The following is a 25,081-nucleotide window of genomic DNA, read 5'->3' as shown; positions in this document are numbered from 1 at the left end:
GGAGCATGATCAGGAGTGGGGAAATGCTCACAGCCACTACTAAGGCCACTCCATCCCTAAGCAAGGCCCTTTGACAAGCGCCACTGCAATTTTAGTGCTTACTTTATACAAATGGTATGTTCATACAAAAAAAAATACTAGAAACTGCACAATCTTGAGCAGATCTTTCCCAGCCTATGTACCTTTAGTGGCAGATCCCGACCTCTAGCAAACAGGTGTGTTTACATCAAACCCGAATCCTCAGTAACTGGAAGCAAGAAGTGCGTCACCATTTGGAAGAATTACAATGAGACAGGGGTCGAGTACAATCAAGCTCTTTTTTGTCTTCCCTAAGGCTCCACAAGCCCCTATTGATTTGAAACAAATGGCAAGCTGCCTCTCTCAAAGCACATGCATCAATGTGTATATACTAAGACCTTTCTTAATGATTTATCTGAGCTGATGTCACACGCGATCCCAGTTCTCTCTAGCGTCTTGACCTCCAGAGAAGGTAAACATGTAAAAACGTAACCCTAACCCCCTGTTTAATTGCTTTAAAACTTAACACAACCGCATTTGTTGATGAAGGCAAATCACAATGGTACAAATGTGTGCAGGTCTCACCTTTTTTGCTGAACTGTTCTCTTCTGCCTGTGATGGGGGTCTACTCATCTGAGGATGCAATTCAACCTCAGATGGCTGCTCTGTCTGCAACAACAAATCAGACATTGCTACACCCACAAAACGACTACCAGTCACATACAATAAAATCAATGAAAGGAAATGTTATACACAAAAGAAAAGTTACTTTAACGATTCAACGGTAGGGGAAATGGACATCTAGAGTGACAGCTAAATGGATGACATGTGTCTTTTCCAGATTTTTAATGAAACAGTTTTCTTGCATTTTATTGTGCTAGGAAAACAAGAGAAAAGTTTTCCTGTGAAGAGTTAGGAACCATGTCTCTGAATGCAAATGACATAGTACCCAGAATTTCTTCTAGAGTTACCCTTTTGGCCTAAATACTCAGAGGAAGGCTAAGGGGGGTGGTGGATAAAAGCTAGAAAGATCTCTGATGCGCCCTATCACCTTATTATCTCCTGAAGCCAATTAAAATTCATTGGAGTAAGCCTCTGCCTTTGAAGTTTGTAAGGTTGGAGTGAGAAAATCTGAATTATACCACAAATTCCACTAAAGTTACTGAAAACACAAGTCATAAAAGAAGCCAAGTAAGTCTTCCCTCTTCCTGTCTCATGTTTCAAACAGAAACTGAGCTGAACACTCACCACACAGGTCTGCCCTTCAACAAACCAAAACACCCACCACCCAGTATATCCGACCAAGCAGCAAATTAAAACAGAGGGCTAATCCGTTGCTTTGCCTCTCCTGAAATCTTTCTGCATCTTTCAATTTGCTTCACCAGGACAGGGCATGGCACATCAGCAAGGGAAGGGCGGCAGGACTTGGAACTGCCTGTCCCCAGGCACGTGACAGCAAACATGGTGTAAACACAACACGGCTGTTTTCTGTCTGGAAGGTATGGGCTTGATTCTCCAAGACGGAGAAGGCTGGCAGGAGCAGGAGGTTGAGGGCACTGGCAGATGGCCTCTTCTCCTCTTTCCCACTTCTGCCAAGCTAGAACAATGCTGACAATGGCCCCCAGGCAGGGCAGGCAACCTCCCATCCTGCTCCCTCCTGAAAAAAGGCTTGTTTCCACACAGGTGAAAGCTTGCATTTAAAATCAAGTTCAATGCAAAACCTCAAACTTTCAAGGAGCCAGGATTTTAGCCACAACAGTAGCAACAGTGACTTGTCACACACTGAGGAACCTAATTTGCTGTTGCCACGAGGTTTCTGCACAGGCCCATCAAGCTCTGTAGCAGTCACAAGTTTCCCACTGCTTAACCACAAGTTAAAAAAAAATGAGAGAAAGCACAGAACCTGGTATAAAAAGGAGGAACTTTTTCATAGCACTTCCATGTCTTCCGTAACAGACATAATAAGAGCTGTACACAAACTTGCAGGGGAAATGTGGTTCTGTCAGGCTACTCCTGTTCTCCAACCATAATGTCTTGTACACGTGCACAGAGGAGGAAGATGTGGGATTTTTTTTTTTTTTAAAACGCACATGAAACCCTTAAGGAGAGGAGGAAAAGGTGTTTGGCTGACAAGATCCCTCTCCTCCCCTCTTCCAAGTATGCTACATCTGCAGCGTAACCTCATGTTTAAAACCAAAAACCACCCACCCTGTAATTTTCCCATATTTGAATAATAGTATCTCAAATACTTGGATTTTAATAACTATTGGATACTAACATTTGAATTCTAGAAGGCTTTTCATGGGTTGAATTCCTCCTTCTGTCTGTAACTGTAGACTTCTGGTACAAATGGAAAAGTGAAATGAAAAAAGCAATCTCGTTTTCTGTCTACAAAAATCAAAGATGTTTAAAAGTCTATTTAATGCAACACAGCGTTTCTTTATCAGCAAGCTGAATAGCCCACAACCTCCCTGATTTCTACAACCACTTTTTATGTATTTGAAAGCAAAGAAGGCTCAAAGCACTGGTAACAGTAGCCTGGCAAAGTCCATGAGGCTTTAATGAATGATTTGGGGACAGCAAAGCTCAAATACTCCACAGAACTGCATGATAAATTCGGGCCCAAACCACATCACTTTGGCAAATCATTCATTTAGGGACAGCAAGAGTAAATACAGTTTTGCAGAGAGCCACGTAATACACATACTATAAACTCCTCATGGTACAGCTTTGCTGCACAACACAGAGATGACAGAGGTGTAGGAGAGCCAGCTCTTAATGACCCTTCTTGGACAGGGAGCATTAGAAAGTCCCCTAACCTCGCCAGGCGGGCACCTTCTGGTACTCACATTCTTGTTGGAGTCTATGCTAAACCTTCCATAAAAAGCAATATATTAACTTATTCCACAGAATGAAAAAGACCAACCCCATATTCTTTATGCATAGATAAAAATCCAGCTTTTCAAGAATCAATGTGTTTAAACAGCATAGAAGTACTCTACAACGCCAACTCCAAATAAGCAGGAAAACTGAAATCACAAAATTACAGTATGATAAAGGATGGGGGGGGGGAATGGGGAACCCCAAACTTTTGCAGAAACACACCCATCCCACCCCCCTTTTTTTTTTCTAAATGGTCTCATTGCAGGAGAATAATGTTTTAAACTGAAGGGAAGCGAAAAGGGAAAAGAAGGGTAAACTTTGTGTTCTGGTGGAAGCAAATATAAATTGGAGTGCTGATGCCAAAAATGGTAAGATTTCAGAATTTCCAACAGTTTGGTATCACAGTTCTTCCTGGTGCAAGGTAGTTTTTCCTAGCCGGGCACTGTGATGAGGCTGTCACCCTAACAGCTGTGACAGCCGCTGTGCTGCAGGGCTGTGGTACCCCTGGCTGAGGCTGGGCCACCGGGCTGACCAGCCCTCTCTGCTGCCAGGACCCCAGGATGGCAAAGCTCAGCAGCCAGCGGGGCAGGGGCTGGCTGGAGCAGGCAGGTGGTAAAAATAAATGGACAGTTATATTTGGCCAAAAAAAAAAAAAAAAAAAAAAAAAAAAGAAAAATAATTTAAAAAAATAAATAGAACTAGTTGGAGTGATGCAGCTCACGTGTAAGGAATAAAACCAAGTGACTGCCATGTCCTTAAAGTGCCACCTAGTGGCATGTGGGACAGGCCATTTCTGAGTGCTCTGCTTGAAGGAGAGTACCAAAAAATTGTGTTGGCATTAACCAGAGCCTGCCCTCTGAGCCTGCCCCACAGGCTGGGCAGACAGCCGGGTTGGGCACGGTAAAGCTGCGGCTCTTTGAGGAGTCTCCTTTCCCGCTCATGCAGAAGCCAGGCCTACCCATAATGATCTGCCATTACAGCTGCAAGTTCTCCTCTACCAAACACCTCCATTCCTCAGAGCAACAGGCTCGTGACAAGTGCCCAAGCATTAAAACAAAATCAGTATGCTGTTACAGGGGGTTTTGTTCAGGGACAGACAGCATTTAACCCAAGCAAAAAAATCTTTTGTTAACTGCAACATGCATCCATGCAAAGAAGGTTCTGCTAATTCAACCAACCCAACAAAGTCCTCTAGCCAAGGCCTGAGAGGCTGTACAAATACATTTGCAAGCTGAGTCTCCCCACACTGGCCCCACATAGATTTTAAAGGAAAAGTAACTAACACTTGCTTTTTCTTTTGGTAGATGGATTCTTCACAGATTTCCTTCCCTTCACTGATGTGGACATCGGGTGAAAGCCAGCCTCTGCAGCCTTCTGGTCATGGGCAGAGTGGGCCTGGCTCAAGGATACTCCAGTTCCAAGCTCCCACAGCAGAGTGTAAGGAAAAGGTGATCCATAAGGAGCAGCTGACGTGTGTTCCCTTTAATTCTTCATTGTTTTTATACCACACTTAGTAGTCTTTGGGCAACTCGTTTCTGATTCGGAAACACAGCAATAAACTGCCTCACTCCATCACCACATCATCTTCAAATTTAGTCACATCTGAGAAACTTCTCACCATTGTATTAGGGTTTAAAATTCCTCACCACCGGTTTACAAAACTGAAAGATTATACATTATGCAATACGGTCTTCCAGAGGCAAATTCAGTTATAGTAGCGTAAAGCACTCTTCAATGAAAAGCGTCTCACTCACACGCACAGAATGGAGCAAGCTGCTGACATAGGAAGTGCTGGCACCACCAGGTCCACATCCAGGGTTACAGCGGACGGGCAAAGAGCATCCTGCTCATGTGCACTACCAGCAGTGCAAATGAGCTGCAGACCAGGCCTAAGAGTACCTTCATTTTACGAAGTGTAAGTGACCACAGAAAAGAACAGGACAGTGTCCTATTCCAAATCTCCTGAAGAGCTCCTCTTTGCAAAAACCAAAGCCCAGTTGTTAACAGGCAGTATCTCCTTCTTCCCCAGCACAGTCACATATTTTCTAGGAATAGCCATACCCTCCTCATTCTTCCACACAGAATGGCCAACAAAGCTTCTGTACAACAGCCACAGCCAGAGACCAGCCTGTGGCCTCTGGCCAATATTAAGCATTAGGACAGGTAATTCCTCATCATTAAGGAGAGCATTAGGAATCACAAATGCTTATTATTTCATCACATGATCCTTGACCAGTCATTCATAATCTCCTCACTGCTCCATGTGATGATACTTAACAGTACCTTTCTAAAAGAACATGTAACACTCACTTAAGCACCAAGTGCTTCAAAAGCCTCAGATGAAAGATTTTCCAAAGCGTAAGAGAACGCACTACCTTAACAACTGGTTCTCCGCTTCCATTTCCAATTCTTTTACTTCACAACACTAGAGTATATGTAGATTTCACACCCACTTTTTGACACAATCCATAACTGATCTTCCAGAAAAGAAGGTCTACATGGAGTTTTCATATTTCAGTCACCTTAGAGCCATTTTGCAAGAGATGAAGTATATATTCAATCCTTCCCACAGTTCAATCTCACCCACACTTATGCTCCATGCTAACTTTACACATGGAAATAGTCCTATTGGAGTCAATGGCGCTACTCACAGAAATGGAATTATCTCTGTGCATTCATTGGAATGCCCATAATCATTACCTTTACATGTCACTGCTTAGCTTTGCAAAAAACTATTGAGAACAGCTTATCTGTAAGAAAAGGTAGGATACTAAAAGTGCTTAATGCTCAGTATGTGCCCATTGCAATCTTCTCTCATCTCTACATAAGTTCATTAAAGAGGTATTTTGCTCCTTTCTAAACATTCACATTTTTGCACTTAATGGTAATTTCTAAGCAGTCAAGATGTCTCAGTTCCAGTTTCTGTGAGCCTTGTGCATCCCACACTGAATCATCAATTCTTTTTATTGCTCGTTACAAAAACTAAAAATGGCAAGACAGAAAGAAAACCCGAAGGGATGCAAATGCAACAAGCTGCCAGGGTCTTAGTGTGCTGCCTGCCTTCTCAGCGCTGCGCAGCCCTGAAGTTTTGATAAGCTTTTTCTTTCCCTGAGCTATCTGAGGGCTGGTGATAAGGTTGAGGAAAAAAAAGCTGTAAATACAAACAAATTGCTGCAATGTTCAGCCCATTTGCAAGGAAAGAATAGGACCCAGATGGAAGCATTAACAATCTGTTTTAATACTCCACTTCCACAAAACCAGATTAACGTAAGCTAGAGATGGGTATGCGCATACCACTAGAGATATAGGCACTGGATTCTTTTTTGTTGTTGGTGGTGGTGGTGGTTTTATGATACATGTGAAGCCAAATTAAAAAATTATTACAACATATTTTAATTAAGATACTTGCCCTTCTTCCACTCTCCCAGAAAACTCTTTAGAAAGGACTTTATGGCATCCATCAACTACTCCCCAAATTCAATTTTAACTGTGCTACTTTCCACCACTTCTTAAACCGCAATTTATTTTGTCTGGCCATTTTAGATTTAATATATAATTTTCATGAGAGGAAGATAATCCATTTGTATTACATTAAAGTAGCAGATGGCAAAATCTTTCATGTTACAGAGGACTTTCAGTTTTATTACAGTTACATGCTTCTTCAGTACCTATTGCACTGATTAAACAACATATGTTATTTTGCAGCCAAAACTGTAGAGATGATCAAAAAAACCACCTTCTTCTTGCACAGCGGTTGTAAATGCAAGCTAAAAAAGCATTCCTTTGGTTTAATATAAAATGGTTGTCTGGAAGAATACCATCACATATACAAATAATATGCTGCCAAAAGCAAAATCTTCACCTTTTTTTAAAAAAAGTTTTATTTCTGTAACAAAAGAGTTAGTTCCTTCCTGTAAAACTCCAGGTGTCCTGCCAGCACTTGAAATTCCTCACATATTTTTAGAGAGTAAAGCAGTGCCTGAACTGGCCGAGTATTTTCTCTCAACAACCTTGTAACAGAGATAAGCAAACCCTACCTCATCCTCGATGTATCTCGGCTTTATGTAAAGACGTGTGCAGTTGGGGGACGCCCCGACCAGCTCCCAGCATGGAGCCTGCACGTGGCCATCCCACTCAGGAGGCCAGGAGGTCTCAGCGGGACTGACAGGAGCCCTTCCCCACCTCCGCAGATCAGCGTGGGCACGCATCTCTGACTGTGGGCACGCATCTCTGACGGTCATGGACCCAGCCTGAGCGCACTCCAGGCTTGAGGCTCTCTGTGGAGTCAGCAGAACTTGGAGGCATGTTAGAAGAGGCAACTTCTTGAACCAGGTCCCAGTTTTCATTTGCAATTCTGGATGGTGAACGGTCAAAAAGCTTCAAGGAATTATGAAGTATCAAGTAACATTTGGAGAACGGAACATTGGATATATTAAAAAGAATAATACCTTTGCTTTCCAACACCACCAGGTGTCTGTGACTAGGCAGGGTGAGCCGCTCATCATCCCTCATCACATTTTGTTTCCATGATTTCACCACATCAGTAGCGTCTAACAGTAAGGATGGCCGCTAAACTGACAGCCTAATTCTGAGCTCATATAACAGCAGGGTTTTAATCTTCAGAGCTGCACTGTACCCAGGATACTTCAATTTGATAATGTTAACAGCTGCCTACCTGCTCCAGTTCATCTGAACATGTTGCCTTCACCCGTAATTTTTTCACTGCCTGTCAAAACTGCCAGCATGAAACCAGCAGGAAAACTAGGTCCCAAGGCCTCCAGAAATAAAAAGTCCAGCACAAACGAGTGTGAATTCACAAAACCACCAGGCTTAAAATTTAGACTCTGGGAAAAGAGACTAGGAATATTAGTTTTTTCAGCCAAGATATACAGGGTTTTCTTCCAGTCCCACAGTTTTCAAATCCCCTTATGCAGGGCAGGCAGGATTGAAGATACACTTCCATTACTGGACAGGAAGGTACTGAAATAGAGGAATTGAAATAAAGGAATGTTGATCTAATTGGGCAATGTTGCAGATAGTGAGCTGATGTTGGATAAAATCCTGAAGTTATATTTGCTCTTCAGTGTTCATCTGTAATTCCTATTAACATAAGTACGTTACTAAATCTCCCACAGTAAGCAGCTGTGGTAAATGACTTCTATAAGCTTAAAAGCCAACAGTAATGAAGTCTTATTTTGTTTTCCATTTAAAAAAATAACAACAGAGGCTTACTTGAGATGTGCATACACACATTTGGTTCCAGTGGACTGTTATTGATGAGCACCCAAAGTTATTTCCTGCCTGAAATCTGCGTCACTGCAAATCAACTACACGACTACTGCCTTTCTGTCATGATTCTTATTGCCTCCAAGGTACACAAATTTTCTACCTACAGCCCTGGGTCCACACAAAAGTTCTGGCACCACCTTTATGCCATTTCTCCTTAATCAGTCAAGTTTACTGCTGAGTTAGGAACACAGAATCAGGAAAAATTACCTGAGGCACTGAATCCAGTCCTCTACAAGCCCAGAAAAAAACCCTACAGTAGGTAGTTCAACAAGCTACAGGTTATCTTTCTATGTAACATCACTCAGGGTGGGGGGGATGATGATGGGGATGACAGAAAAAAAAAATCCTAAAAACTTAAGATTTCTTTTTTTTTAATAAAATAAAATAAATAAATGGGTGGAAAAGCCATAACTATAGCATGTCATGGGAGGTGAGCAAGAGAAGTAAGGTGTTGTCAGTGAGTGTCCTAAGTCTGTACAATAGCTTGTAGCATATTAAATATTTATGGTCCGAAGAAATAGGGGAACTGATACAGATGAAGTTATCCTTAAATCCAGGCAGCTATTGCAGACTTGCTAAACATGAGATGTGCTACTAGGGATTACAGGAGGTGTCAGCGAAGTTACACATAGGGATATATACACAGCAGTAAAAGGAAAACACTTCAAAATAACACATCATCCAAAACAACATCCTAGTCCTTCTATAAGCCTGTTTCCATACATAATCTTTCCTTTCTTTAAAGAATTTAGGCAAACTTGAATTACTTTCTTTTTTTAACAGGAAAGCAACATTGAACTGACAATTCTAATAAAGCATTTCACACTGTGTTTCACAATGTCTTACTAGAAACCTTGATTCAAATTGCTTGTAGTGTAGAAAGATATGGGCTGGAATTCGGGTTAAAAGACCATAAAATAGAGATAATGGTATAGTCACATTATGTAAACTTGCCTTTTTTCCATCTTCATGTATTAGATTTATTTACAGTCACCATAGGGCCTTCAGATGAAAGCACCACTATACTGCAAAAATGTCTGGTGACAGCTCTCAGGAAAACCTGGGTACAGTTTGTGCACTGATAAAGTTGATACAACACTGACTTTAGCAATGGAGAAAAATCCCAAGGAGACTGAGCTACCATCATCTTTTAGAGGCCATCAAGAAGAAAGAAATGCAGAGTTAATCCACTAACTCTAAAACACATTGTAAAGGCAAGCAGAGATGCAGCTGCACCTGTAAAGCTGTCTACCCACCAGAGGTGTGGAACAGCACAGGCTGGCAGCAACAACCCAGAGCAGAGAAGCCAGCCCTGCTGCTATTTCCCCCAAACCCAGCCAACTCCTCTCAGCACCCCAAGACTTGAGCCTCCCATAGTAAGCCGTGCATCCACTGAGCTCTGGAGTCAAGGCTACAGCAGTATTAGCTCGAGGTTTTACCTTGTGCTATGCTCAGCCAATGATACAAACCTTCTCCCTCGTTAGCGAGCTGACTGCACTACGGAGGCAGAGTTAAATGCACACATAATTTAATAAATTTGTGATATAACTAGAGACATTTGGCACACACTGAATAACCAGTGTTTCAGTAACTTACCGAGCTTGATTACCTTGGAGGTTCTGACAGGAAAAATAATGTTTTCCTAAAGGCTGAAGCAAATGCTACTAAACCCAACAGCAACCCAGGACCAAAGTCAAGATGCCGTTTCTACAGTGCTCTCGATTAAGCTCACAGAAGGACTTCTGCTCCACTGAAATGTAACACGCACCCCTTGGTAACTCTCTTTTACACACTTTGGCCTTTACATCCCATGAGCCTTTTAATCTCACTCTAAAGAGCCAACTGGTTCAGGCTGCTTCCCAGCCATCCACAGAAAAGTGTAGTCCTCAGAAGAAATTATTTTCCTCTCCTCCTCCATCAACTGATTTTGAAAGCCGAGCCAAAATAATCATACCACAAGCATAGTTATATGGTGCACAGCCACCTGAAATATGTAGGGTTCGCTTCATTTCCAAGCTACATTTGTCATTCACAGGGCTTAACTGCAGACATATAGCAAAATGTTATGGCCATAAAAAAGGATTTTCAATAACATTGTTGAAAAATAAGTTAACAGAAATTTAAGGAGAGTTTGGTAAATCTTGAAACAGGAAAAAGCTGAATGTCATTTTAGCATCATGTTTTTTCTTCCGTTCTTGATCCTGACTCAGTTTTGAAAGCAGATCTCTCCCTCCAACTTGTTCTTGCTCTTTAAATCAAGGGCCCCACCAGACTAATGTAATCCATATGCTTACTATGGCTTACATGCTATTCGTAAGGGTCAGCCCAGCCGAATTATAACCCCATCACACATACTTCTCTACTGTCTGTTACCTTTATCACAGAAAGGCATGCTTGGAGATAAAATAAACAATGTGACAAGTGTGAAATTCATTATGTCCTCAAGAACCAGTTTTATGTACATTTTTGGTAGATGTTAGAACAGTAATAGTTTTTTGAGATATTTAATTAAATATTTTTTTAAAATCGTAAGAAATAAATCAAGTAAATGTAAATGATGCATGTAAGCGAAGTATCAGCTATATATTCATTACTCAGTAGATACAGAAGCACTTTTTTCTTTCAGAAACCAGACTTTTGTATCGGAGAGGAGTGGATCAAGAATTTCACATGTGAATCTTTTTGTGTTTATCATTTCAGAAAGGTCCTATATTCTGCATGGCCTGGTGTAGGATGAGCAGTTGGTTCAGTATTTGTGAAGTGGTAAGGACATGCAACATCTCTCCTCACTGCCCTGCTAAGGAAACGCCAATCTATCAGAGAACAAGAGAACGAAAAATTAGCAGAACCTTGCTTGAAAACAATGGAATTTTTCCCTAAGAACAGAATGTGTTATATTCACTGCTTTTCCCAATGGCAGCGAGGCCTGCACTGCATGGAGCTGGCGTGCTGTGGCAAGTCCGAGCAGTGACAGGAGAGCTGGCGTGGACTGCAACAACAGCTGCTGCAGGCACAAGGCAAGGAGCTGTGCCATGGGATCAGGGGAAGCCAGAGGGAAACACTGCTCTCTGGGGAGCGTTAGACAAAGCAGGAACGTGATGGGTACACTAAGGAGCATCTGGTGGTAGCTGTACGGCTAATGCCTTGCTGACTCAGGGGAAGCACGCAAGCTCAAACCAGAATGCTCTACAGTCCTCAAGGTAGAAACCAGATGCACTCAGATGCTAAAAAGGAAGAGGAAGAGAGCAACAAGTGGCTGGTGGAAGTGGGGGTGGCAACAAGCCTTTTATCATGTCTATCACAAGCACTGTGCAGTAGAAAGTGTTCAACAGACACTAAGAGTAGATCCAAAACTCAAGTGATGACTGTTTCTGGCTCAAGGAAGGTGTCTCACCAAGTCTTTTTTATGTAATGGGCTGTTAGCTCCCCTGGGGACTTGTTTTCTATTTATACGCTTCATGTAAAGGAGTAATATATGAAGCATACTGCCTAAGACTTAATGGAGCCGACAAATAAAAAGAACAGGATGCTGATCTTCCATCATTTCCTACAACATGAAGAAGTATCTGGATGCAGATACACATGGCTTAGTCAATTTGCACTGTGTCATGGTTGTGTGATGCTCTAAAAACAAACAAAAACCCCCTCATCCCAAAAGCAAAACAAAAGCACACCAACTAATGGTTTGAAACTTAGTAACACAACTGACATGGCTTTGCTTCCTTTCAGTGTTATATTTTTAAACCTACAGGTGAAATATACTTTTACACGCTGCGGTTCCCTTAGCAGATGCCCTCTGAGCATTTGAAGCTTGAGAAGCAAATAGCGGGCATCAAGCCCATGCCTTTCTGGCATGAAACACTTATTAGCAGACTAGCCTTACTAGCCTTGAATTTACAGTTTTGCCTAGTGGGTGCATGTCAGCTCCACTACAAGGAGATTTAATTAGTCTGTAATTTCACAGTGCAACACACCAGCTAGACAGACCAATGAAGAAGGACCATGTGCGGAACTGCAGAGCAAACTGCAGATTTGTATTATCTTGGAAGCAAGAACAACTGCCATGTCCAAGTCAACTTGCACTAACCACTGCAACTGTAACATGAATAAGAGAATAATACACAGCGAAGTGCTAAACCCTTGTCCATACCTGAGATACAGAAGGTCGAGGAGGCAGCGCAGGTGGTGGTGGGGGCAGCCAGGCAGACCTCACAGCTGAAGAGTGAGAAAAGAAGATCAAAACCCAAAACAAAACAAATAAAACCATGTTATATTAATTCCAAATATAACCAGAATTAATTTCCATTATAATTCCTAGTGAAGAGGCAGTATTCAACATTGTAATAACAGAAACTAAACTTGATCTTTATTGAGCAAAACCTTGTTTGAAAGAACTTCATGAGTAGTGAATGAGTAGTGATTTAATTGCTGTAAAACCCCATAATGTTATGGTAAAAAGCAGAGATGGAAGCCAGTCAGCCACAAAAGCTGGAGCTAAAGCAATCCACTTCTAGTTACAGAACCCCAGAGACAGGGTCTACTTGTCCTTGGGACTTTGCGCTTTGTCATTAACATTATTGCCTTTTTTAAAAGCAATGCTTTAGCAACCAATGCAGACATCAGCATTCACTCCAGATAAAACACACTATGTGATGGAGCGCAGCCTTGAAAAGAAAACATCTCCCACAGAATTAATAGGACAAAAGCCTAAACAAACCAAAAAGAAATCCATTCCTTTGGCTTTATGTTTTGTATTTGCATGTTATTACTCATTGGAGGTACTTCAGAGGGAGAAGAAGAATAAGGGGAAGAAGACAAATCCTAATGGTTAGTTCAGGCCCCTTTAACATAACACTATGTCAGCTTTTAGTCTGAGCCAGCACAAAGGGAGAGAGGGGGAACAATCATGTAGGTCCAGCCATTGTACTTCTCAATTTCCTTAAAATACCCAAAATCCCTCATGGGACAGAACTACAGGACAGATGATGGCTTCCAAAGGCAGCTGCAGAGAAGAGGACTAGGAGGGCTAGGCTACCACAGAGACACCAACAGGACTGGTGGGAGTCCTTAGGTGGGTTGCCCTCCCCAAGCTCCTGTTCCAATGAAGGCTCAGCACTTCACTGGCAAAGATACAAGTCAGTCCATCTTGCACTGCACTGGTGGTTATTTGTATAGCAAAAAAACCCCAACAATATTAAACTTAGAAATGCCTTTTACCACAATAATGCTAAGCAAGCAATTACATTTATACACTTTTTATTTCCATGCATATTTTAAAAAGCCACAAAGACCATTACGAGCCTTGTTACAGCTTAGCTGTTTACATATTTTATACACCAAGTCTAAAAATGTCTATGTGGTTGAAAATACAAAGGCAAAAGATACTAACCATTAAGGACAACAGTGACATGAGAGTAAAAAATGTGTGGGTGAAGACATTGAGAACAGTCGTATTGACTACACAGAGCTATAAAGAGGCTTATAATACATTGGGGTTTTTTTTCCACCTTCTGTATCATCATCATCTCTTGAATCAAAATGAAGCTTAATATCACTCCAGACAAGGCCAAAGAGAAAGGCTGAAGAATTAAAAAACAACTTAAGTGAAGCAAAGGAGCCACTAACACACCTACAGGTGTAAAAGATTTGAAAAAACATGGTCATTAGAATCCCTTTACTTGTGTTTAGTTCTGTTTATAAGACCAGTGCAATACCTGCATGATATCGTCACTACATTCTCCATCTCTTCTGCACAATTGATCTTTAGAAAGGAACAGTGGAGTAAAAAACCTTCCTTTCCTTTAGTCTGAACTTCAGGTTATTAATTCATGTATCTGAGCACCAGCAGTGGCTTTGGCAACTGTAGTTGCCAAACCCAGTATTTGAAACCACCATCTAACTCAAACCCACTGCACTCTGAAGGTCCATCAGCTGTATCCTGTAATAGCAGACTAGTATGTACGCTCAGCATGACACGTTTATCTTCAGGAAACCTTGTGGGAGCTGTGTGCAACGCTCCATGGAAAACACCTGTGTGCACCTCACCTTCCCACCACCACCAGTGACTGTCACCGCAAGGGTATCACCTCTGCTCTCAGGTCACGGGGGAGCACGAGTCATGCACTCTCCTTAGCAAGCCCCTGGTAGCCCAAACATGAAGCTAGGGCATGCACTGCTGCCGTGAGCATGGGGGTCCCTGGGAAGGGGCACACGGAGCCAGGGGTAGTGGTGCTGCGGGCAGGCACCAGCCCCAGCAGCTCACTCAGCCCTTCCCAATATATGGAGCCCTCGCCAGGGCCCATCAGTTTTGTATTTGCTGGTTTACACTCTGGCAGGCTCTCAAAAGATCTACTGCAAAAGCTGCATCCATTGAGAACTCGCCTCAACTTCAGTTGTTGGGGATACAGCCCTTGTTCCCTGATTCTTCAAACCCAGCGATACACACCTAGGAAAGCAGCAGTGTAGTCTTTATAGAGAAAGGTGCTGGGCTTGTGGGAAAAGTATCTCTTGAAGTGGTTGCACACACTGTGAAACTCCACAAGTCTCCTTGGATTTGGCCCAAAAATTCCAAAGGGAAAAATTATTTTCTAGCAAGTTGGTCAAATAAAAAAAGAATAAAATACCACCACACCAAAACATCATCTCCAAAAACCCCTGCTTCCTCAGCTTTCAAAATACGACATAAATGAATTTAGCATTGAAGTAGTTAGATGCTTACACTATGTGCATTTGACCCAGTTTCCTCTTTTTAATCCTGAAAATTCTAACTTAAGCTACTCATGAAATATTCATAAAATTCCTGCTGTTGCAGAACATCTTTGGCCTGTTGTTGGAAGGAAATCATGCTTATGTAAGCACAATTGCTAGACAAAAGTTAGTTGACTTTCGAGGACTCGTAACAACTTACAAAAAAAACCCTCACTTCTTTTTCCCCACAGGGCAATGAAAAAAAATTTAATGACAGATGCTGCATGCTTCAGCCTTTTCTAGTGTCACTACCCTAAAAGAGGACACTATTAACAGATACTCATAGTTTTTTTATGTGTATCAGCAGGTGATTTGTACTATTAGGCTATTCCAGAATACCCTCCTTCCCTGGGAGACTGCCCCGCAAAGATCAGTTCCTGCTGTTAAGAGATGGCATTGTTATGTTAGCTCAGAAAGCGAACACAGAGAGAGGGGGAGTTCTGCTTCCAAAATGAAAGCAAGTACCCCAGGACTGAGCGGTGAACAGAGAAATGTATTTCTAGGTGCACACCTCAGAGCCTGGATAAGCTGCACAGCATTGCTCTTTGAAAACAAGTCTTCACGCCCTGTACAAAAGCAGAGGGAGCTGAGGGAGCAGGATGGACCCCACACAGGTCGCCCAGTTACTAAGCAGCTTGCTGGCATTCAAACCTAAGTGAGACATGTAGAGCAAATCTCAGAGATAGACTGTGGAAAGGCCATATAGGTACCAGCAAAAGAGATTTAAGTATATCCAGTATTCATGTCACATGTATTCCTGTAAACGATAGCATTTTCACACACTAGTTACTCCCACAAAGATAGCAATAAGGCTTTCAGTTAAAAAATCATGGCTCTCTACTTAGCATGTTTACACTTTAAGGCAGGTTATCTGCATGAGAAGCTTCCAGGACCATTTTTCTGCCCTATTTCGGCAATCACAAAGGTCTGACAGCACTAATGGGACACCACACTAGATACCCCCCGCCAGATTTCCCAATCTGAAGCTAGATTAATATTTTAAAACAAACACCAGGCCATAACTGTGCACTCTGGGAACAGGCCATGCCACCCTATCTGGCCACACCACTGCCTCCAGCCTCCCTAGCAGACAACACCAACCCTCAGCATTTTCATTACCCGTGGCAGTGAAAAATACCAATCATGGCAACCATCCAGACAGCCCCTTTACTTGACTTAATAGAGCTAGGAAGAAGAGACCACGGAAAAACAAAGTTATCGTAGTCCAGTCAAACCTATAGGAAGTAGGTCTTTAGCTCACCAGGCACAGCAGCAGAGGACACCAAAATTAGGGTAGAACAAACGTGGGTTCTTGGGGGGTGCTTTAAGAGCATCGTGCTGCATCTGTCTCCCTCAATGACAGTCACTTGCCCTCTTGTTCCTTGGTATTGAAGAAAACTGCCATAATACATGGAGCTTCTGGATGCACGCTGTTTTTTTAAAATTATTAATACTGGAACAGCAGCATACAATATCGTACTTCCTGAAACACTTCCATGTCAGATATTCATTTTATTTCCATTCTTTGCAGTTGTCTTCCTTCTCAGTTGTACATCTATCACATTACCCTGGGTATCACCTCAGACAAGTTAAAGCTTTGCATGAAAAAAAAAAAAACGTACTCCTTTTTCTCATCTGAACTGAATACGTACACGAGTAGTGTCCTGAAAGAAGGGTGGTTTCCCCAGGTCAAGGGCCATTTTGTACCTTGCTAGCCAAAGTGAAACTAGATACCACCTAGCAAAGGAGCCTGACCTCATCTCACATCAAAACCCTGCACACCTTTCACCCCATGATCAAAAGGGCACCCAGTTTGGTCGCTCCTCTTATTTCTCAGCTCACACAGAGGGTACAGCCCCAAGCAAACCCAGCCTAAATCCAGGCTGACCTGGATCCAGGTGACCTAAACCCAGGTTCTTGCTTCCCCACCACCAGCCCACCCCCCTCTTCTGCAACTGGGTGGGGACCACCCAGGGTCTTAAATTGGGAGAAAACTCTGACTGGGTTCCTTAAGAGTCTGGCTGAAGTGTTTGGTAGTTTTCAAGTAAAAGCTACAGCACTGTTGGATTAAGGGAGAAGCTTGTTGCATGGCAGATTTACACCCGTTTATGCTGCTTCAGAGTGCTCAGCTCCAAGATCCGGTTTAACAAAAGACCAACCAGTTTGTTTTATCAGGAAGCAAAGGATCTGCGATACTGAAAACAGTTCAAAAAAGCCAACAGAACAAATTATTCTTCAGTTCCTCAAAGGACATAAGACTTCGGTTCCTTATGTATTTTGGAAAGCTGGCATTTTCACCCTTCCACTCTGACACTACTTTGGAGAAGTTTTTAGATACTTTCCCTGCTTCTGTTGCCAAAGGCAGACCGCAGAAAAGTTCTGTGTCTACGCTGGTTTCTGTTTACATTTGTCTTACAAAACCTCCCTTCTTGTTCACTGAAATTGTTACTTGGATATTCCATAATACTGATACCGTTCCCTGCACTCCATTTATTTACATTCACCATTAGCAAGGGGATTGTGAAACAATTGTTTTTCAAGAGATCTGATTTATTAATTCACACTACTATGTCTGCAAAAAGTTGCAGCAAGAAAAAAAAATTCAAAGCTGTAGCCAAGAATGTAAATTTAATGAAGGATTCTAGTAAGGTAGTTGTGAAATACCTATTTACCGAGACAGCTGTTTCAATAATTCTTATTAATGCAAAAAAAAAAAATTTAGACTCCCAATATTAATTTTGTTACCAGGTTTGTAGAAAGGCTGCAGAAAGCATCACTAGTGACAGAGTAACCTTTCTTCTCACAGTTAGTTTTGGGAACCTGCTCAGAGGAAAGCTTCATGCATCACAGCAGGTGATACACACCCCTGGATATCACAGGCACACTCTTGTTACAGGTGTGCTTCACGTGCCAGTCATACAGAACATCATTCATACCTCAGTTGTGTGGAAAATTATGCAAGTACTTGCCAAGTAATTAGAAAGAAATATAGCCAGACCTTAAGCAATTAATGCTTCTGCACCGTGAATTTGCAGGTGTGACTTCACTTAGGACCCTGGTGTACTTACATATTTGATGGGTCACTTTCACATCAAACAAGCAGGACACCGTTAGAGGTGTGTTTTATGATGCCTTTTTTAATGCCCTATCCATAAAACTCAGCATGTTTTAAGTAAAACCTGTAAAACAGACTTTTTTAAAAACTCCTATTTTCTGTTTTGCACCACACATCTACATCTGTATTTTCAGCTTTCTGTCCCTCGTTTTCCCTAAACCATTTCATTTTCTAGTTACTGTTTTCTCTACCCCTTCCTTTTCTGTGTGTTTCTATCTGGCAATTGTTTCTGTGTTTCTATCTGGCAATTGTTTCTGCCTTCTCCCTCCCCCGTTAAACAAAAATATTCACGATTTTGCACCCTCTGGCTTCATGTTTAGCTTCACTCCACCCACAGGGAGGCACAGTCCCTCCACCTACTTCTCTCAGATCCACGTTGCCAGAGCTTCATACCCCCTGGAGATGCCACTGGGAGTGCTGGAGTGCTCCAGTACATGCCACCTGTGACCACTTCCAACACGAACACCTCAGAGCAGGCACATGGGACCGGGGAAGAGCAGTGGGCTACCACACACCACCCCTTCAGTCCCACTGCGGCTCAGTCACTTCACGACATCTGCATCTCTGGGGTCTCCCCCACAAGGGAGACAACTTGCCCCCTCTGACCCGACCCCCCACCCCCCCGTTCCAGATGAGCAACAGCAGACGCTCTCTTGTTTAACCTGTAAAGCTGTTCTATGACTGACTAACGTTTTTTGCATGGAACAGAGTAACCCACATGGGATCATGAAAATAGGTCAGTGGGGCTGGTAGGGCCAGTCGAGAACATTTCAAGCTTAACTATTTTCAGTAGAAAAGAGATTTTGCATTAAAATTTCATTTTTAACAACCTGCAACAGAATGGAAACAAACTGTAAACCATTCCTCAATTCCAGAAAGAACTAAGATTAGAAAAATGGAGAAAAAAAAAATCATTTAGAAGAAGTTTCATTTACACAAACTGTCAAGAAACAGTTTCACTTGAAATGCTGGCAAGATTTACCCCAGTCTGCATACAAGTACTCTTTGGACTGAGCCCTTAGGGATAGACATAAACACTTAAAATCTAAAACCGCAGAAATAAGTTACCCCATCAGATTCCTATAATGTAATCACCATTCATCCATTTATAAGCTCCCTGTTTTTTTCTCCAGCCTATTCAACCTTAATTATGTCCTTGTCCAGTTGGGCAAAGAAATAAGTTACATAGTTGTAAACACACAAATCCTTCATTAAAAAGTTCTAAAAGGCTGGGAGGCGTAAAACTCTTCTGTTCAAATCAGAGGGAAGGCATTCATATTTTATTCAGAATAAGCTCAGTTCAATGATCACATACAGATTGTAAAGCGGAACAGGGCTAGAAGAAAACAGCAGCTCCAGTAACAGATCAGGAGCTAAGTCCCAAGAGAAAAAAATAAAATCCATTCCACGTTTAAAAAAAAATGTTTTTGCAACATTTATGTTAAGAAAGCATGTCACATTATTTTCATTGCAGGGATACAGTGTTGGAGCAGAGTATGAACAGCAGCTCAATTTTGTGTTCTCTATGGTTTATGCATAAAAGACATTTTTAATTTAAATTACAATCGCTGTTACAACCAAAGGTTGTTATAACCGAAGGTATTAACTTGACTCTACACTCTTAATGAAGCTGGCAACATTAGAACTCTTCTGTACTGTGCAAATGATATTCAGTGAAACGGCATATTTTGCTGATGGTATTTGCCTTTATCACTATTCTAAAATAAAGGTCCTTCAAAACTACCATTCTCCTAATTTAATGTTTTGTTCTGATTAATCAACTCAACGCAGTAATACGCAAGATAGCATAGTGCTACAGCATGAGTGAAATCCAGTTCTATTACCCAAGAAAGTAGTTGGATTTTACTAAATCAAGACCAATACAAGAGCAATGAGAGGAAGTGGTCCTGAAAATTAATTACCTAATTAAATTGACTGTGATCTAAATCCAGCATAAAAAAGGACATTACTATTCTAGGTTCCCTTTGTCACTTCAGCTTTGAAGCAAAACGTTAGTGAGAAACCTGTATTTATGGTAACACAAAAAACACAACCCCCTGCATAACCCCTTAAAAGCCTGCCTTTAGAGACCTGCAGACAGCTAACCTCAATAGATAGAAATATTTGCTAGCAAATAGTTAAGCATAAAAGAATACAGAAGATAATGCAGTAATCATACTTACCTAGGTTAAGTTTGGCAGGATTTTTAGTACCCAGTTCCATGTCCCCAAAAGGGAAAGTTACCTGCATTGGGCTCACTAAGCTAAAAATATGATGTAGCTGAAAACAGCTGGAAACAGTATTATAGTAACTATTTGGACCTGTGTATGACAAGGTGTGATCAAAATGTGTATGACAATGGAGCAACAATCATTTAAATTCTCCAAATCTTCTTTCCCATACAATTACGAAAGCATTTTGATACGTGGACTGAAAACATTTAGAAATATATAAAATTTGGTTGTGGTTGGGCAAAAACGAAAAACCAAAGACATCTCAACACACGCTTACTGTTCAGAAATCTCCACACTTGGCAAATAAAACCCACCAGGTCTGTATGTTCTAGGAAAGGTTGTGCTAATTGAATGAAGATTTGATGAAGTAAAGGAAATAATAATGAAGAGTTTTCTTTAAAGGTATGAAAAAAAGAGGATAAAATGTGATGCTGAACACCAGTCTTCCTCTAGCACTAACAAAATTGAAGGGTGCAGAAAGAAGTCTGTACTGACAGAATCTTATGATAAAAGTACCACTTTAAACTGTGTGGGAAACGTGTATATGAAGGAATACATAAGCAATAAGTGTGCCCGCACATATCACTTACAGGAATGCTGACGTACACCAATACATCTGTTCCCTTCTTCCTTTTCTTTGAATACTACACTTAAGAGCACAGGGAACACTGTCTTGATTGGCAGCCACCACTAGCTCAGCAGAGGTAAGCAGAGGTTACAGATCTGACTGTAGTTAATAAAACATCATCTGTAACAGAAAACACTGCACTTACAATAAAATGCTGAGCTGTGTTAAGTCTGGTACTTAACACCTCCCATCTCAAGAAGGAGAAACCCCCAAAAATACTAGCCCCATGTTGTTGGCTGAAAGCAGCACCCCCAAAGGAGTGAATCCAGGTTACAGTGAGTATTGGCTTACAAGCCAACATAAGAAATGGTGCCTGCATTCCAAGCATTCTTCGCTGCAGGCACAGCCGCAGCAGAAGGCGAGTTTCAAAAGCAAATAAGCACCGAAAACCTTCAGTCAAAAATTCATTTGTAAATAGTTATATGGCTGTTTTGGTGAATTACACAGAGATGTTAGATCTTCTTCCATATCAACATGAAAGTACACTGTTTATGACAATTTTTTTGTTGTTTCTTCAAAGCAAATTCTCTTTTCCAAACAAGTATCCTCTGTTCAACAGAAATGTTAATTAAAAGAAGTTATGCAATCCAGAAATGAAACTAAATGGGAAGTAAAATGTATTTCAGAGGCATCTGTATCTGCCGCTGCCTATAATTGCCCAGAAGTAAATTCTTTAGTGGTTGTCTTGGGCAGAAAATATAACGGAGCAAAATGCTAGAATACAAAGTATACGTATTTGCGTTTCCATACTTAAGCTGAGACTTGCCCCAGTCCCTGAGTTACCCCAAGTCAGACCCTAGCTTACTGCTACTGCTGAGGATAAAAGGTGGCGGGGGGCCTTGCTGCAGGACCCTGGGCTCCAGCTGCACCACTTTTGGCCCCCTCAATACCTGCTCACTCACCCAGGTCACAAGACAGAGAGAAGGGAGCACAAGGAACCCCAGAGAGCAACTAATTCTGCCAACAGCCTGGGCGAACACTGCAGGAAAGCTTTGCGGGCTTACCCGGGGAGCTCTTGACTTGTACCTGACCAGACAGTGGGCTAGAGAAGAAATGAAGATGTAAACTAGGTGAGGTACACATTTAAACTGACAATTTTGTTTCTGCTGCTGTCTTTCCAGGAACACATACAACCTAGACAAGTATTTACTTAATATGTACGCAGGCAAAATGCCAGAGGTTATATATTCAACAAAAATAAATACATTGACAATCTAGCAGTACTAAATTCTTTTCAGATGCCAATATAAAGATTACATGATTTTTTTTTTTTAAAAAAAAAGAAAGAAGAGACTTGTCTCTTAACAGAAATTCACGTATGGACATTTCAGAAGGTGGAGCCTTTCAGTAAGTTCTCTTGGTTTCTTACGTCTTCCCTGAGTATCACTAGTTACAGCGTCCCAGAAGAGTGCTGCATCATAGTATGAATGAAGGTGCCTCCTTCAAGTGCAGTTATGTCCCAATTACAATTCTAAAGCACAGTTTCCGTGGTTAATGCATTGCTGGACATCCCAGCCATCACAGATAAATGCTTTCTGTGTATACTTGCCAGGAGAGGGGCAATCAATGGCAGCAAACGTGATATATCAGTAGTAAATGAAAAACAAAAATAGCCCCCCAAAAAACAGTGCTCACAACAAAGATCTGCCACAGTCTTTGGCTGAATTTACTTGAAGAGACATTTTTCTTTTTCTGGCCTTTGAATATGAAATAAACAAAGAAATGCTCCAAACCACTCATGGCTTTACAATTAAAGAAGTGATACCTATAGATCAACGTGACCAACAAGGAACTGAAAATAAAACTCTCTACTACTGAGCACTCCTTTGCAGGCATGGGAGTAGATTATCCACCAAACTCCCAAAAGCAGAATTATTTCTGAACAAGAATTAGTAGAACAAAACATAATGTACCAAAATGGGATTATTCTAATCATGTTGGATATACCCTGAAAGCTATTAAAATGGTTGGTTTTTACAGTCTGGTTTTCTGTACTGACACTAGGCAATATGGTGGTGCTAGAAGGGGTGGTCCTTCCAGCTAATTTTAGTGGTTCAGCTGTGACAATGGGACTATTTTTTAAAACCTAGTAAGAAAGGCAGAACGAAAACCTTTGCTTTAGGAAAAATTCTGTCAAAAGTACATTAGGACAGAAAGTAATCAACCGACCTGTGGATAGAAACACATCAGGTTTGATATTTATGTCAGGATGTATTATCCCAATAACCAAGAAACCTAAATAGTATATTGCCACCACGTCATCTGTTTGTAAAAACGTAACTGTATCTTTTCTGATGGCAGACGGAAATTATCCTAACTTCATTTTTTAAACTATCAGCAGAAATAAGAATACAGCTTCTTGTTATACAACTGTGTATAATTTACTTCACACAAACACACACACATTTTTTGGGCAAGGCTCTTTGGTTTAAGATAACAGTGTTCAATGCCTCTGCCTTCCTACAAACTACCGTTATAGAAAGTGAAAAGTGCACCTTGGAAGAGTCTGGCTTCAAAACAATGACCATTTGCTCAGGAAGAACTGTGTCTAGATGAAAAAGGTATCCAAAAATGATGAGGCTAGAACTTTTACTGAAAAGCAAGATCAATAGGGAAAAGAATGAAAAAAAGGGATGAAAGTGATCAAAACAAGAGAAGCAGGGAAAAAAGCAGCTGTATAAAATCCAGCCACACCACCCAAGCCGCAGAAGACAACAACAGTGAATGGGAGAATGAAGAACCATCCACTGTTGGAGAAGATCAGGTTCAAGACCATCTAAGGAACCTGAAGGTGCACAAGTCCATGGGACCTGATGAGATGCATCTGCAGGTCCTGAGGGAAATGGCAGATGAAGTGGCTAAGCCATTATCCATCGTATTTGAGAAGTTGTGGCAGCCCTGGAAGGAGGGAAACATAGCCCCATTTGTGAAAAGGGTAATAAGGAAAACCTGGGTAACTGCAGGCAAATCAGTCTCACCTCTGTGTCCAGCAAGATCATGGAGCAGATCCTGTGCTAAGGCCCATGGAAAATAAGGAGGTGATACTGGTGACAGCCAGCATGGCTTCATTAAGGGCAAATCGTGCCTCACAAATTTGGTGGCCTTCTACAACTGAGTTGCAGCGTTGGTGATTAAGGGAAGAGCATCATCTACCTGGACTTGTGCAAAGCATTTAACACTGCCCTGCACAACATCCTTGTCTCTGGAGAGACATGGATTTGATGGATGGACCGCTTCATGGATAAGGAATTGGCTGGATGGTCACACTCAAAGAGTTGCCGTCGATGGCTCAATGTCAAAGTGGAGGCGGGTGATGAGTGGCGTTCCTCGGGGATCCGTGTTGGGACCGGCACTGTTTAACGTCTTTGTCAGTGACACAGACAGCGGGATCGAGTGCACCTCAGCACGTCTGCCAGCGACACCAAGCTGTGTGGTGTGGTGTGGTCAACACGCTGGAGGGAAGGGATGCCATCCAGAGGAACCCTGACAGGCTTGAAAGGTGGTGCCATGCAGACCTCATGAAGTTCAACAAGTGCAAGGTCCTGCACGAGGGTCGGGGCCATCCCAAGCACAAATACAGGCTGGGTGCAGAGCGGATTGAGAGCAGCCCTGAGAAGAAAGACCTGCGGGTGCTGGCAAACAAAAAGCTCAGCACAGCCCAACAATGTGCGCCTGCAGCCCAGAAAGCCAACCGCATCTTGGTCTGCACCAAAGGAAGCCTGACCAGCAGGTCAAGGGAGGAGGTTCTCCCCCTCTACTCCACTCTGGCGAGACCCAACCTGGAGCACTGCGTTCAGCTCTGGAGCTCCCAACATACAGAGGACATGGACCTGTTGGAGTGAGTTCAGAGGAGGGCCACGAAGATGATCAGAGGGCTGGAGCACGTCTGCTATGAAGACAGGCTGAGAGAGCTGGGCTTGTTCAGCCTGGAGAAGACAAGGCTCTGGGGAGTCCTTCTAGCAGCTTTCCAGGACCTGAGGGGTGCCTACGAGAAAGCTGGAGAGAGACTTTTTACGAGGGCATATAGCAACAGGACAAGAGGGAAGGGCTTTAAGCTGAAAGAGGATGGATTTAGATTGGTTTTAAGAAGAAATTATTTCCTGCGAGAGTAGCAAGACACTGGAACAGGCTGCCCAGAGGACCTGTGGATGCTTCCTCCCTGGAAGT

General features: G+C 42.1%; 1 protein-coding gene across 1 annotated transcript in view; it reads right to left on the bottom strand.

Annotated features, from left to right (window-relative positions):
- REPS2 (RALBP1 associated Eps domain containing 2) overlaps window positions 1-25,081 on the bottom strand; it is a gene marked incomplete at its 5' end in the record, with an annotated part of 103,679 nt that overhangs the window by 10,882 nt on the left and 67,716 nt on the right. The window contains 2 exons of the mRNA XM_055801958.1: window positions 604-687; window positions 12,341-12,405. Of these exons, the coding sequence (XP_055657933.1) occupies window positions 604-687; window positions 12,341-12,405 (149 nt within the window). The remainder of the gene's footprint in view (window positions 1-603; window positions 688-12,340; window positions 12,406-25,081) is intronic.

Source organism: Falco peregrinus, chromosome 4, assembly GCF_023634155.1.
Source record: "Falco peregrinus isolate bFalPer1 chromosome 4, bFalPer1.pri, whole genome shotgun sequence".
NCBI lineage: Eukaryota > Metazoa > Chordata > Aves > Falconiformes > Falconidae > Falco > Falco peregrinus.
Note: the sequence above shows the minus strand (reverse complement) of the source record. Positions and strands in the feature narration are given on the sequence as shown.